Raw genomic sequence first — 14,492 nt, 5'->3', positions numbered from 1 at the left:
AAATCAGGAAATGGAAGGGAGGGAGGAACTCAAGAAAATTATAATCACCAGGGAAGTGGTACTGAGCAAATTGTTGGAGCTGCGGGCTGACAAGTCCCCGGGTCCTGATGGACTTCATCCTAGGGTCTTAAAAGAAGTGGCTAGTGAGATAGTTGATGTATTGATTTTAATTTTCCAAAATTCCCTAGATTTGGGGAAGGTTCCATTAGATTGGAAAATAGTGAATGTAACTCCTTTATTCAAAAAGGGAGGGAGACAGAAAGCAGGAAACTACAGGCCAGTTAGCTTAACATCTGTGATAGGGAAGGTGTTAGAAGCTATTATTAAAGACATTATAGCAGGGCATTTAGAAAAGTTCAAAGTAATCAGGCAGAGTCAACATGGTTTTGTGCAAGGGAAATCATGTTTAACCAATTTATTGGAGCTCTTTGAGGAAGTAACATGTGCTGTGGATAAAGGGGAACCGGTGGATGTACTATACTTAGATTTCCAGAAGGCATTTGATAAGGTGCCACATCAAAGGTTATTGCGGGAAATAAAAGCTCATGGTGTAGTGGGTAACATATTGGCATGGATAGAAGATTGGCTAGTTAACCGGAAACAGAGAGTAGGCATAAATGGGTCATTTTCTGATTGGCAAGATGTAACGAGTGGTGTGCCACAGGGATCACTGCTGGGACCTCAACATTTTACAATTTATATAAATGACTTGGATGAAGGGACCGAAGGTATGGTTGCTAAATTTGCTGATGACACAAAGGTAGGTAGGAAAGTAAATTGTGAAGAGCACATAAGGAGGCTACAAAGGGATATAAATAAGCTAAGTGAGTGGGCAAAGATCTGGCAAATGGAGTATAATGTGGGAAAGTGTGAAGTTGTCCATTTTGGCAGGAAGAATAAAAAAAAAGCATATTATCTAAATGGTGAGAGATTGCAGAGCTCTGAGATGCAGAGGGATCTGGGTGTCCTAGTGCATGAATCACCAAAAAGTTACTATGCAGGTACAGCAAGTAATTAGGAAAACTAATAGAATGTTATTGTTTATTGCAATGGGAATTGAATACAAAAGTAGGGAGGTTATGCTTCAGTTATACAGGGCATTGGTGAGACCACATCTGGAGTACTGTGTACAGTATTGGTCTCCTTATTTAAGGAAGGATGTAAATGCATTGGAAACAGTTCAGAGAAGTTTTACTAGACTAGTACCTGGAATGAGTGGGTTGTCTTATGAGGAAAGGTTGGACAGGCTAGGCTTGTATCTGCTGGAGTTTAGAAGAATAAGAGGTGACTTGATTTAAACATATAAGATCCTGAGGGGTCTGGACAGGGTGGATGTGGAGAGGATGTTTCCTCTTGTGGGCGAATCTAGAGCTAGGGGTCGCTGTTTAAAAATAAGGGGTCGCCCATTTAAGACAGAGATGAGGAGAAATGTTTTCTCACAGAGGGTCGTGAGTCTTTGAAATTCTCTTCCTCAGACGGCGGTGGAAGCAGAGTCTTTGAATATTTTTAAGGCAGAGGTAGATAGATTCTTGGTAAGCAAGGAGATGAAAAGTTATCGGGAGTAGGCGGGAATGTGGAGTAATCAGATCAGCCATGATTTTATTGAATGGCGGAGCAGGCTCGAAGGGCCGAGTGGCCTACTCCTGCTCCTAATTCGTATGTTCGTATAAAGATTTACGAGAATGGTTCCAGGGATGAGGGACTTCAGTTACGTGGATAGACTGGAGAAGCTGGGGTTGCTCTCCTTCTAGCAGAGAAGGTTGAGAGGAGATTTGACAGAGGTGTTCAAAATCATGATGGGTCTAGACAGAGTAGATAGAGAGAAACTGTTCCCATTGGCAGAAGGGTCTAGAACCAGAGGACATAGATTTAAGCACCAAAGGCAACATGAGGAAAAACATTTTTACGCAGTGAGTGGTTATGATCCGGAATGCACTGCCTCAGAGGGTGGTGGAGGCAAATTCAATCATGGCTTCCAAAAGGGAATTGGATAAATTCCTGAAGGAAAAAAAATGGTAGGGCTAGAGGGAAAGGATGGGGGAGTGGAACTAGTTGAAGTGCTCTTGCAGAGAGCTGACACTGGCTCGACAGGCCGAATGGCCTCCTTCTGCGCTGTTACCATTCTATGATTCTATGATTCTACTGTTGCCACACACTGAAATGCCCAGTGACCTAACAGTGAGCAAGAAGTTCTATGTCTCTGAGTTCATTCATATCATTTGAAAATTCACCACTTCTTTCTTCCATCGCAGTTCATCATAATTAATTTGCAAGGTTAACAAAATAATTAGCAGCCTGGAATGTATTTGATTATGAAACTGGAAATTGACACACATCACACCTTACAAAACATATTGCAACAGCCAACAATATTTTTGGACGACATGGAGATGACAACTGGTAAGAGCTTGCAGGAAATGAAGGGAGCGGAGTCAGTGCAGTGATTGTAGTCAGATTACGTCACTGTTCTATCATTTGCGCTATGCTTTGCCTGACCTGAAGTATATAAACTTTGAATAGAACCAGACCAGAAACAAAGAGAGGAATGAAATTGAAGTGTCCTCCATCAATCCGTATAGACGAAATGAGAATCATTATCGTCATTTTTGCTGCCGTCCAGATCCTCTACTGCTCTGGCAAGTATTGAAGTTGAATGATTAGAGTTTGATTTGTGGTTCTGATGATCAGTTGGTGTTATCCCAAATGTCCTTTAGTCAAAAATGAATTGATCCTTAAACCCCTGTTCTTTTTGATTTAGCAGAAACATGTGAAAATTCGACCTTTTCAGAGCTAAGTAAAGTACTAAATGCTACAATTACCAAGGTGAATAAAGATTCCACAATTACGAACCTCTTTACTGTGACTAAGTGTAAAACAATTGAGGTAAGTGCCACCAAATCCAACTGATTCATTTTTGTCTCTTGCCTAGTAATAAACATCATTAACATTAATTTCTTCTGTTGCGTTTACAAGAATATTACTGTGAGAAATCATACAACTGTTGAGAGACAGAAAATAATAATGTGTAGCATTTTAGAAAAGTGCTATCCACACTGTTTGAAATGGTACAATTAGCTATCTACATCTTACTAAAAATAATGTGTTTGACTGCATTTTCTATCTACTAAACTACTTTTGGTTGTCACAATTTTTTTCTCATGCCTTTATGTCAACTTTTAACCTTGAAATTCCCTTTATAAACATTATAATGGGGTTTCCCTTTGCAAACAACTGCTGTGAGGCTGCAGTTCCACTCCAGAAGGCGGTAGTGACAGGCTCCGGCCACCAGTTGCGCTGTGGAGCAATTCTTAATTTGCCGGAGTCCAACTCTCTCCACCATCTTGCTGTTTCGGTCTGCTAAGTGACTCATTTAGTTTTTCACACTTTTAACTTTTTATTTATATTTTTAAATATATATATTTCTAACTTTCTTATTTCTGTTCCCATTCATGCTTCCCACTCGCATAATCAGTCATCCACCTGCCTGCCTGCCCATCCCTTCCCTGTGCACATGTGCTTCATTACATGATGAACCTCATTACCATCAAATAAATACTACTTTTATTGAATTCACAGATTTTTGGGGAATAACTCTGTTCCCCTGACTTCCTGTCAGCAACTTGATAGGATATCTACTAGCGTATTATCAAAATTCTTGCATTAGCCATGTATTTTATGACAATTAACCTTACTTCCTGTGTCATGATTTTTAAGTTGTGTTTTTTATGTCTACATTTAACATCAAAACTGCCTAAGTTAACATTTAGATTGGGAATCAGTATGTAAACATCCCAATGTAAACTATAGCTGCCTGTCATGATTTAGTAGCAGGCCCAGGACACTCAAAATATTTGACAGCATAATCCTGCCCATTGCACTGTACGGTAGTGAAGTATGGGGCCCGCTAAATCACCAAAGCTACACTAAATGGGAAAAACACACAATAGAAGCCCTACATGCAGAATTCTGCCGAAGCATCCTTCGCACCCAAAGAAAAACGCCAACAAATGCATGCAGAGCCGAACTAGGCAGATACCCACTGATAATAAACATCCAAAAACGAGCACTAAACTTCCTAAATCACCTCAAATCTAGCTCCCCAGACACCCTTCATTTCAAAGCCTTTCAGACCCAAGAGCTAAACCCAGAAAAGAGTCCCCTGAGTCAGCTGCTACTGAAACTAAGTACTCAGCCGGACCCTGACCAGCCCCAGACCAACACAGCCGTCCAAACACCAATCCGAGTGAACCAAATCATTAAACAATGCAAAGAAACCTACCTGGAACATTGGAACAAAATAACCGAAAGCCAAAGCAGATTAGAATGTTACCGGGCCCTAAAAAGAGAATATAAACTGGCAGACTACCTCACGACCATCAGAGACACAAAACAGAGACAGACCCTCACCAGGTACAGACTAAGCGACCACCAACTGGAAATTGAAAAAGGCAGATACAAGAAATCCTGGCAGCCTAGAGAGAATAGAATATGCGATCAATGACTGGCCGGCGAGGTTGAAACAGAAATGCATTTCCTCCTAAAATGCGAAAAATTCAACACATCAAGAAACATATTATTCAACAAGCTAAGCCAAACAACCCCAGATTTCAAGGAATTGGATGACCTGTCAAAATTGAGATTAGTCCTGGGAGAAGGAGACAGACCATACCTTGGGGCCAAATATGTAACAACATGTCACAACCTGAGGACTGTTTAAAAGTAAGACTGTTTAAAATTAATATTGAATGTACCAAATGAAGTAGAAAGACTGTTTAAAATTAATATTGTTTAAAAGTAATATTGTATGTACCCAACAAATGTCAAATCGATTGACACCTACAGAATGTTGGAAAACTGTACCTTTTTGCTATGTAAGCTTTGGCAATATGGTTCTCTGTAAACTTTCATGCCAATAAAGCATTTGAATTGGAATTGGAATTGGAATTGGCACTGTGTTGCAGCCTGTCAGTTTCTCAACTCCTGTCTCCCAACTCCCAAGAGAAATTTCTTTTTGCAATTTTTGTGTGTTTTTCTCCATCTTTTGGGTGTTTAAAATCCATTTTTGTTTTTTTCACCCAATAAATGGGGTGCCTGAGATCCCCATACCCGTTTACTGGTCTCCCACTAATATTCGTGGCTACCCAATTATAGATTGATGCTTACTAAATCTGAGGTTTCCTTGCTTAAATCGTGGCTTGCCTTAAGCTTATCACCTCGGGTTTACACTCCCCACATAGTGACCTATGATTTCTAACCCATCACCCCTGACCATACGGTGACCCAAACTCCTGCAACTTCTAATCTCACTATGCTCTGATGCCTGAACCCAACCTTCTTGATAGCAAAGTCTCTACTTAAGTTAAAGACCACAGCTTGGACATTCCAGTTGGGCTGTTACACTGCCAACAACAACTTGCATTTTTGTGATGGTCAATTATTGGTAGTTTTATGCTGTTTGGTCTGTGCCCAATTGGGACTGGTAGCCTCTTCAATCACCGTCTGCCCCACCTGTGACAGAGACTGTAGGTCCCGCATTGGACTCATCAGTCACCTGGGAACTCATTTTTAGCGTGGGAGCAAGTCATCCTCGGTTCTGAGGGACTGCCTAAGAAAAAGAAAAAGATATCCCTTAATACCATTGGTTAACAAAAAGCTATCAATCTCCGATTTAAAATTAACAATTGATCTAGCATCAATTGCTGTTTGAATAAGAGAGTTCTAAACTTTTACCACTGTTTTTAGCTTTTCACCATTTAGAAAGTTCCCTGCTCTATCCTTTTTAGGTCCAAAGTGGATGCCCTCACATTTTGCGTACATTGAAATCCATTTTGTCCATTCACTTAATCTATCAATATCCCTTTGTAATTTTATGCTTTCATCTACACTGCCTACAATGCTGCTTATCTTTGTGCCATCGGCAAATTTGGATATATGATTTTCTATGCCATCATCTAAGTCGTTAATAAATATTGTGAATAGTTTAGGCCCTAACACAGATCCCTGCGGGACACCACTAGTCACATCCTGCCAATTTGAGTACCTACCCATTATCCCTACTGCCTGTCTCCTGCCGCTCGGCCAATTTCCTAACCAGGTCAATAATTTGCCCTCAATTCCGTGGGCTTCTACCTTAGATAACAATCTTTTATGTGGGACTTTATCAAATGCCTTCTGGAAGTCCATATAAATAACATCCATAGACATTCCCCTGTCCACTACTTTAGTCACCTCTTCAAAAAATTCAATCAGGTTTGAAATCAATCAGATTTCAGAAATCCATGCTGGTTCTCTCTGATCAACTGAAAATTTTTGAGGTGTTCAGTCAACCTATCCTTAATTATAGACTCTAGTAATTTTCCGACAATAGATGTTAGGCTAACTGGTCTATATTACACTGGTTTCCCCCTCTCGCCATTCTTAAAAAGCGGAGTGACATGTGCAATTTTCCAATCTAAAGGGACGGTTCCTGAATTGAGAGAACTTTGGAAGATTATAGTTAGGGCATCTGCAATGTGCTCACCTACTTCCTTTAAACCCTGGGATGGAAACCATTTGGCCCTGGGGATTTATCACTCTTTCATGCCATTATTTTCTTTATTACTATTATTTTACTTACGTTAATTTTATTGAGTCCTTGTCCCCGATTCAATATTATTTTCTTTGGGATTTCCAGCATGCTACCCCCTTCTTCTACTGTAAAAATTGACGCTAAGTAATTATTCAACAAGTCCACCATTTCCCCATTGTTATTGACAATATCACCACTTTCAATGACGTTAGTATTCAGAGGGACCTAGTTGTCCTTGTACATGAATCACTGAATGTTATCATGCAGGTATGGCAAGCAATTAGGAAAGCAAATGGTACGTTAGCCTTTATTACAAAGGGATTGGAGTATAAGTGTAGAGAAGTCTTACTGCAATTATCTGGGGCCTATGTGAGACCACACCTGGAGTACTGTGTACAGTCTTGGTCTCCTTACCTAAGGAAGGATATACTTGCCTTAGAGGGAATGTAATTAAAGTTCATTAGACTGATTCTTGGATGGGGGGGGGGGACTGTCCTATTAGGAGAGATTGAGGAAACTAGGCCTATATTCCCTAGAATTTTGAAGAATGAGAGGTGATCTCATTGAAACATATAAAATTATTAAAGGGCTTGACAGCATAGATGCCGGGAGGATATTTCCCCTGGCTGGGTAGCCTTGAACCAGGGGTCACAGTCTCAGAATAAGGGGTCGGCCATTTAGGAATTTCTTCACTCGAAGGGTTGTGAATCTTTGGAATTCTCTACCCAAGAGGGCAGTGGATGCTCAGTCATTGAGTATATTAAAGACAGAGAGCGATAGATTTTTGGATATTAAGGGAATCAAGGGATATGGAGATAGTGAGAGAAGCTGGAGTTGAGGTAGGAGATCAGCTATGATCTTACTGAATGGCAGAGCAGGCTCGAAGGGCCGAATGGCCTACTCCTGCTCCTATTTCTTCTGTTCTTATGTTCTTTATCGCGGCAATAAGAAAGGAAGGAAGAACTTGGATTAATATTGTGCCTTTCATGACCTCGGGACGCCCAAAGCACTTTACAGCCAATGAAGTACTTTTCTGAAGTGTACTCAATGTTGTAATGATTGCTTACCCCGGCACAACAACAACAACAACTTGCATTTATATTGTGCCTTTTAGGGAAATATACCATGGTAACAGAAACATAATCAGGCAAAAATTGACATGGAGCCAAAGAAGGAGTTATTAGGAGGGATGATTAAAAGCTTGGTCAACAAGTTGGGTTTGAAGGAGGGTCTTAAAGGAGGAGGTAGAGGTGGCGAGACGGAGAGTTTTAGGGAATGAATTCCAGATCTTAGGGCCTACGTGGCTGAAGGCACGGCTGCCAATGGTGGGCAAAGGGTGTGGGGGATTTATAAGAGGCCAGAATTGGAGGAATGTAGAGTTCTCAGAGGATCTTAGGGCTGGGGGAGGTGTCCGAGATAGGGAGGTTTGAGGCCTTGGAGGGATTTGAAAATGAGGATGAGAATTTTAAATTTGACGTGTTGGTGGACAATGTAGATCAGCAAGTACAGGGATGATGGGTGAGCGAGACTTTGTATGGGTTAGGATATGGGAAGCAGAGTTTTGGATGAGCTAAAGTTTATGGAGGGTGGATGCTGAGGGGCAGACCAGGAGAGCATTGGAATAATTATGTTTGGACGTAACAAAAGCATGGATCAGGGTTTCAGCAGCAGATGGTCTGAGGTGGGCCAATACGGGTGAAGTAGGCTATCATTTTGATGGAGAGACTATGGGGAAGAAAGCTTTGCTCAGGGTCAAATAGGATGCCAAGGTTGTGAACAAACTAGTTCAGCCTAAGATAGTGGCCAGGGAATGGAGTTTGTGGCAGGGGCCAAATACAATGGCTTTCGTCTTCACAATGTTTAATTGGAGTATACTTAGGTTCACCCAAGACTGAATGTTGGATAAGCAGTCTGACAACACAGAGGCAGTGGGGCCTCAGTTTAACATTTCATCTGAAAGACAGCACCTCCAACAGTGCAGCTCTCCCTCTGTACTGCACTGCAGTATCAACCTAGATTTTTATGTTCAAGTTTCTGGAGTGAGATTTGAACCCACAAACCATCTGACTCTGAGGCACCAGTGCTACCAACTGAGCCACAGCTGACACTTTAAATTTAATAGGTTTAGAGTTGAGAGAGCAGGAGGTGGGTCTCATAAACAAGATGAACTCGGAGAGGGCATGAGGGGAGCTAGCAGGTCAGGACCTCAGCATGCCTCTTTTCCCCAGTGCTGCACCCATCCCAAATCCCTGGGGATGGGGTGACAAAAGTGATGGGAATCTCCACCATTTATAATGGTCCTTGGGTGTTCGTTTCATGAGAGGATTCTGGAATTTTAGAGCGATGACTCAGCTTGAAATGTATAAGAACTGATATATAATTAAATAAAATCTGGAATAAAAAGCTAGTATCAGTAATGGTGACCATAAAACTACTGGATTATCGTAAAAACCCATCTGGTTCACTAATGTCCTTTAGGGAAGGAAATCTGCCGTCCTTACTTGGTCTGGCCAATGTGACTCCAGAGCCACAGCAATGTGGTTGACTCTTAACTACCCTCTGAAATGGTCTAGCAAGCCACTCAGTTGTAACCAACCGCTACAAAGAAGTATACTAAGAATAAAACCAGACGGACCACCCGGCATCGACCTAGACACTCGACACAACAACGGCACACCCAGCCCAGTCGACCCTGCAAAGTTCTCCTTACTAACATCTGGGGACTTGTGTCAAAATTGGGAGAGCTGTCCCACAGACTAGTCAAACAACAGCCTGACATAGTCATACTCACAGAATCATACCTTTCAGTCAATGCCCCAGACTCCTCCGTCACCATCCCTGGGTATGTCGTGTCCCACCAGCAGAACAGATCCACTAGAGGTGGTGGCACTGGGAGTCCTGAACATTGACTCTGGACCCCATGAAGTCGCATGGCACCAGGTCAAACATGGGAAAGGAAACCTCCTGCTGATTATCACCTATTATCCTTCCTCAGCTGATGAATCAGTGCTTCTCCATGTTGAAAACCACATGGAAGAAGCACTGAGGGTAGCAAGGGCACAGAACTTACTCTGGGTGGGGGACTTCAATGTCCATCACCAAGAGTGGCTCGGTAGCACCAAGAATGACCAAGCTGGCCGAGTCCTGCAGGATATAGCTGCCAGATTGGGCCTGCGGAAGATAGAAACATAGAAACATAGAAACATAGAAGATAGGAGCAGGAGTAGGCCATTCGGTCCCTCGAGCCTGCACCGCCATTCAATGCGATCATGGCTGATCATCAAAATTCAGTACCCTGTCCCTGCCTTCTCTCCATATCCCTTGATCCCAACACGTGGGAAAAACTTACTTGACCTTGTCCTCACCAATCTACCTGTCACAGATGCATCTGTTAATGACAGATTGGTATGAGTGCCCACCTCACAGTCATTGTGGAGACGAAGTCCCGTCTTCACAACTGAGGACACCCTCCATCGTGTTGTGTGGCACTACCACCGTGCTAAATGGGTTAGATTCAGAACAGATCTAGCAGCTCCAAACTGGGCATCCATGAGGTGCTGTAGGCCAGCAGCAGCAGCAGAATTGTATTCCTCCACAATCTGTAACCTCATGGCCCAGCATATCCCTCACTCTACCGTTATCATCAAGCCAGGGGACCAACCCTGGTGCAATGAGTGCAGAAGAACATGCCAGGAGCAGCACCAGTCATACCTCAAAATGAGCTGCCAACCTGGGGAAGCTACAACACAGGACTACATGCATGCTAAACAGTAGAAGCAGCCTGCTATAGACAGAGCCAAGCGATCCCAGAATCAACGAATCAGATCAAAGCTCTGCAATCTTGCCACATCCAGTCGTGAATGGTGGTGGACCATTAAACAACTAAAGGGGTGAGGAGGCTCCATGAATATCCCCATCTTCAATGATGGTGGACCCCAGCATGTGAGTGCAAAAGACAAGGCTGAAGTGTTCGTAACCATCTTTGGCCAGAAGTGCAGAGTGGATGATCCATCTTGGCCTCCTCCCGAGGTCCCCACCATCACAGAAGCCAGTCTTCAGCCAATTTGATTCACTCCATGTGATATCAAGTAACGGCTGAGCGCACAGGATACAGCAAAAGCTTTGGGCCCCGACAACATCCTGGATGTCGTGCTGAAGACTTGTGCTCCAGAACTAGCCACACCTCTGGCCAAGCTGTTCCAGTACAGCTACAACATTGGAATCTACCCGACAATGTGGAAAATTGCCCAGCTATGCCCTGTCCACATAAGCAGGACAAAATCAATCCGATCAATTACTGTCCCATCAGTCAACTCTCAATCATCAGCAAAGTGATAGAAGGTGTCGCTGACAGTGCTATCAAGCAGCACTTACTCATCAATAACCTGCTCACCAATGTTCAGTTTAGGTCCTGCTGAAGGGATTTTTACTAGTCCTAGCCCCTTTAGGGCTACCCCGGATCAGGCGTATTTCTCAGACGTTCATTTTCAACTAAAGTTTGAGGTAGCCAGATCCTAAAGATTGCGTCTAAAAGTCCTGGCTATCTCTCCCTAAAGGAAAGGAACAACCCGAGAATGTTACCGTCCTCCAGATAGCGCTTTCAATAAGTTTAGCTAGACTGTAATGTTCCGGATATTATGAGGGTCCAGAAAACTCCCCCAGAATTCTGTAATTCTCCACCAAAGAGTGTACAGAGATTGAGTTCGCGAGTTTTTGATACAGAAGTCTTATGTGAGACAATTCTAAAAATATATAGCTTTATTAAAGAATCGACATGCAATTTACAGTTAGTGAATCAATCAATCGTAACATTAGCTGTTCCAAAAAGAGAAAAAATGCTATCTTATTATTAACAGAGAATCTTACTTTTAAATCTTAACTTCACTACAGTATTACAGTTCTTAAAGTTCTTATACAGGATATCCGCCAATATCAAATACCTTTGATCCTCGCGGTACAAAGAGTTGGAGACTACAGAGCCGCCTCTGAAGCTGAGAATCACTTTGCCCGATTAAAGCGACTCTGTTATCCCATTTGAGAGTTCAATATTTATGCTCTTTTCCAGTGGTATTTCCTTTAAGGTTTTCTGCTGATGCAAGCTAATTATCTCTAGTCATTTTTCTGTTGACCTCTGCAACTCTTACTGCCACCTGAGCTGGTAGCAATACAGAATCATGTCTCATCTCTAGGTGTTCGAAACTTACCATATAAAAACGATGTGACGGCAGGTGTTCCTTACTTTATGTCATTTTTACAAGGGCAGATGTTCCTTATCTTATGTGCTTCTTTATGAAGTGTAAATTAGAATACCTTATCCAGTGTGAACCGTTGTTTCGTTCCCAAAAGTTCAGCCTGTTGGAGCCCTTCACCTTCTGTTTCAATAAGGTTATTTATTCAGGGTCAACAACTGTCTTATCTCAATAGCCAGAATGCTTTCATAGCTATTTCAGAGTTAGGTTTCTAAATTTCCATATTTCCAAACCCAGTTTGTCATGTTTTAATAAGGCCCGAATTATTTCACAAGATAGTGTATTTTTCTGAATAGGTTATATGGCTTATTCCTTCACACCGCTAACGCCACTCGGCTCCAGACCTCATTACAGCCTTGGTCCAAACATGGACAAAAGAGCTGAATTCTAGAGGTCAGGTAAGAGTGACTGTCCTTGACATCAAGGCAGCATTTGACCAAGTGTGGCATCAAGGAGACCTAGTAAAATTGAAGACAATGGGAATTAGGGGAAAACTCTCTGTTATAAATTTCATCATTCATCAAGAAACTAATTGCGAAATAACGCTGGACAGCCAGTTGGTGGCGCCGTCCAAGGAGTATAAATACTCGGGCGTCGGCCCCAGCTTCCAGGGACATTTTGTAAGACAAGGAACTAGTGAAGTACAACTAGACCTCCATGTTCTGAAACAAGTTGATTAAAGCCTTGCTTTATGCTCAAACCAAGTGCATAGTGAGTTTTATTACGTCAATTTAATCAACTTGTTTCAGAACACGGAGGTCTAGTTGTACTTCACTAGTTCCTTGTCTTACAAAATGTCCCTGGAAAGCTGGGGCCGACGCCCGAGTATTTATACTCCTTGGTTGGCACCACCAACTGGCCATCCAACATTATTTCACAAGTAGTTTCTTGATGAATGATGAGATTTATAACATTCTCCACTGGCTGGAGTCAGATCTAACACAAAGGAAGATGGTTGTGGTTGTTGGGGGACAATCATCTCAGCCCCAGGACATCGCTGCAGGAGTTCCTCAGGGCAGTGTCCTTGGCCCAAACATATTCAGCTGCTTCATCAATGACCTTCCCTCCACATAAGATCAGAAGTGGGGATGTTTGCTGATGATTGCACAGTGTTCAGTTCCATTCGCAACTCCTGAGATAATGGCTGAAATTTTCCCCTAAAAAATGGATGAGTTTGGAGCATGGGGGCAGTTAAAGTGTTAAAAATGGGATTCTCGACTTGATCCCGCCCCAACCCGCCCACCTTCAGTTTTGATAGAGGTGGGATGGGGGGTGGGCGATCAATGATTTCCCAGGGGGCGGCACCTTAATTTAAATATTGTAATGAGGCTGGAAACCTTTTTTTTCACTTCCATTTTGTGTTTAACTGCCTGTGGACAGGTTTCACACAATTCTTGAAATCTGGCAGTTAAACAGAGGCAGGGACTGCTGCATCCAGGAGGTAAATGGCTTTATACCTACATCCTGGATCCAGGATCCCTGCCTAACCCACCACCTCAAGATCGGAGACCCTGCACACCCCCACCCCGGGCTTCCGATCGCCTTCCTTGGCCTCCCCCCCGCCAGGTCTCCCCCCCCACCCCCCAATGATGATGTTGAGGCCAACCACGATCCTCTGGTGGCCAGCCCCAATTCTCTCTTCCCCTGCCGATCCCTGGCCAACCACCCTCCATGCCGCCCCCGATGATCCCTGTCCCCCCCCGTGATCCCTGGCCGACCAACTCCCACCGCCCCCCCCCCACTCCACCCCGGCGATCTCAGGCCCCTGCCGATCCTCTCTCCACCCCCCGATCCCCAACCCCTGCCAATCCTCTGCCCCACCCACCCCGGCCCCCTGCATGCAGCAAGACCTGGTCGACATTCAGGCTTAGGCCAGGCAATGACCATCTCCAACAAGTGTCTAACCACCAACCCTTGATATTCAATGGCATTACCATCGCCGAATCCCCCACCATCAATATCCTGAGGAGTCACCATTGACCAGAAACTTAACTGGACCAGCCACATAAATACTGTGACTACAAGAGCAGGTCAGAGGCTGGCTATTCTGTGGTGAGTGACTCATCCCCTGACTCCCCAAAGCCTTTCCACCATCTACAAGGCACAAGTCAGGAGTGTGATGGAATACACTCCACTTGCCTGGATGGGTGCAGGTCCAACAAATCTCAAGATTCTCTACAGGATCCCGCAGCCCGCTTGATTGGCACCCAACCACCACCTTAAACATTCACTCCCTCCACCACTGGTGTACCGTGGCTGCAGTGTGTACCATCCACAAGACGCACTGCAGCAATTCACCAAGGCTTCTTTGATAGCACCTCCCAAACCTATGACCTCTACAACCTAGAAGGACAAGGGGAGCAGGCACGTGGGAACACCATCACCTCCAAGTTCCTCTCCAAGTAACATATCATCTTGACTAGGAAATATATTGATGTTCCTTCATTGTCGCTGGGTCAAAATCCTGGAAATCCCTCCCTAACAGCCTATAGGAGTACCTTCACCACACGGACTGCAGCAGTTCAAGAAGGCGGGTCACCTTTTCAAGGACAACTTGGGGTGGTCAATAAATGCTGGCCTTGCCAGCAATGCCCAAATGAATGAATAAAAAAAATATAGCCGCACATTTACCAAAGTCCAATCAAATGAAAGCAGAAAGTTGTTGCGTTCCATCG

The 14,492-nt window shown here is 43.5% G+C and overlaps 1 protein-coding gene across 1 annotated transcript in view; it reads left to right on the top strand.

Moving 5' to 3' along the window:
- The first annotated feature begins 2,584 nt into the window (after nucleotides 1-2,584).
- LOC147120120 (uncharacterized) overlaps nucleotides 2,585-14,492 on the top strand; it is a 30,262-nt gene continuing 18,354 nt past the window's right edge. The window contains exons 1-2 of the mRNA XM_085984205.1: nucleotides 2,585-2,636; nucleotides 2,759-2,883. Coding sequence (XP_085840331.1) covers nucleotides 2,585-2,636; nucleotides 2,759-2,883 — 177 coding nt within the window. The remainder of the gene's footprint in view (nucleotides 2,637-2,758; nucleotides 2,884-14,492) is intronic.

This window comes from Somniosus microcephalus, chromosome 4 (assembly GCF_052327205.1).
Source record: "Somniosus microcephalus isolate GS21.2 chromosome 4, FLI_Smic_1.0, whole genome shotgun sequence".
In the NCBI taxonomy this organism is placed as follows: Eukaryota; Metazoa; Chordata; class Chondrichthyes; order Squaliformes; family Somniosidae; genus Somniosus; species Somniosus microcephalus.
Note: the sequence above shows the minus strand (reverse complement) of the source record. Positions and strands in the feature narration are given on the sequence as shown.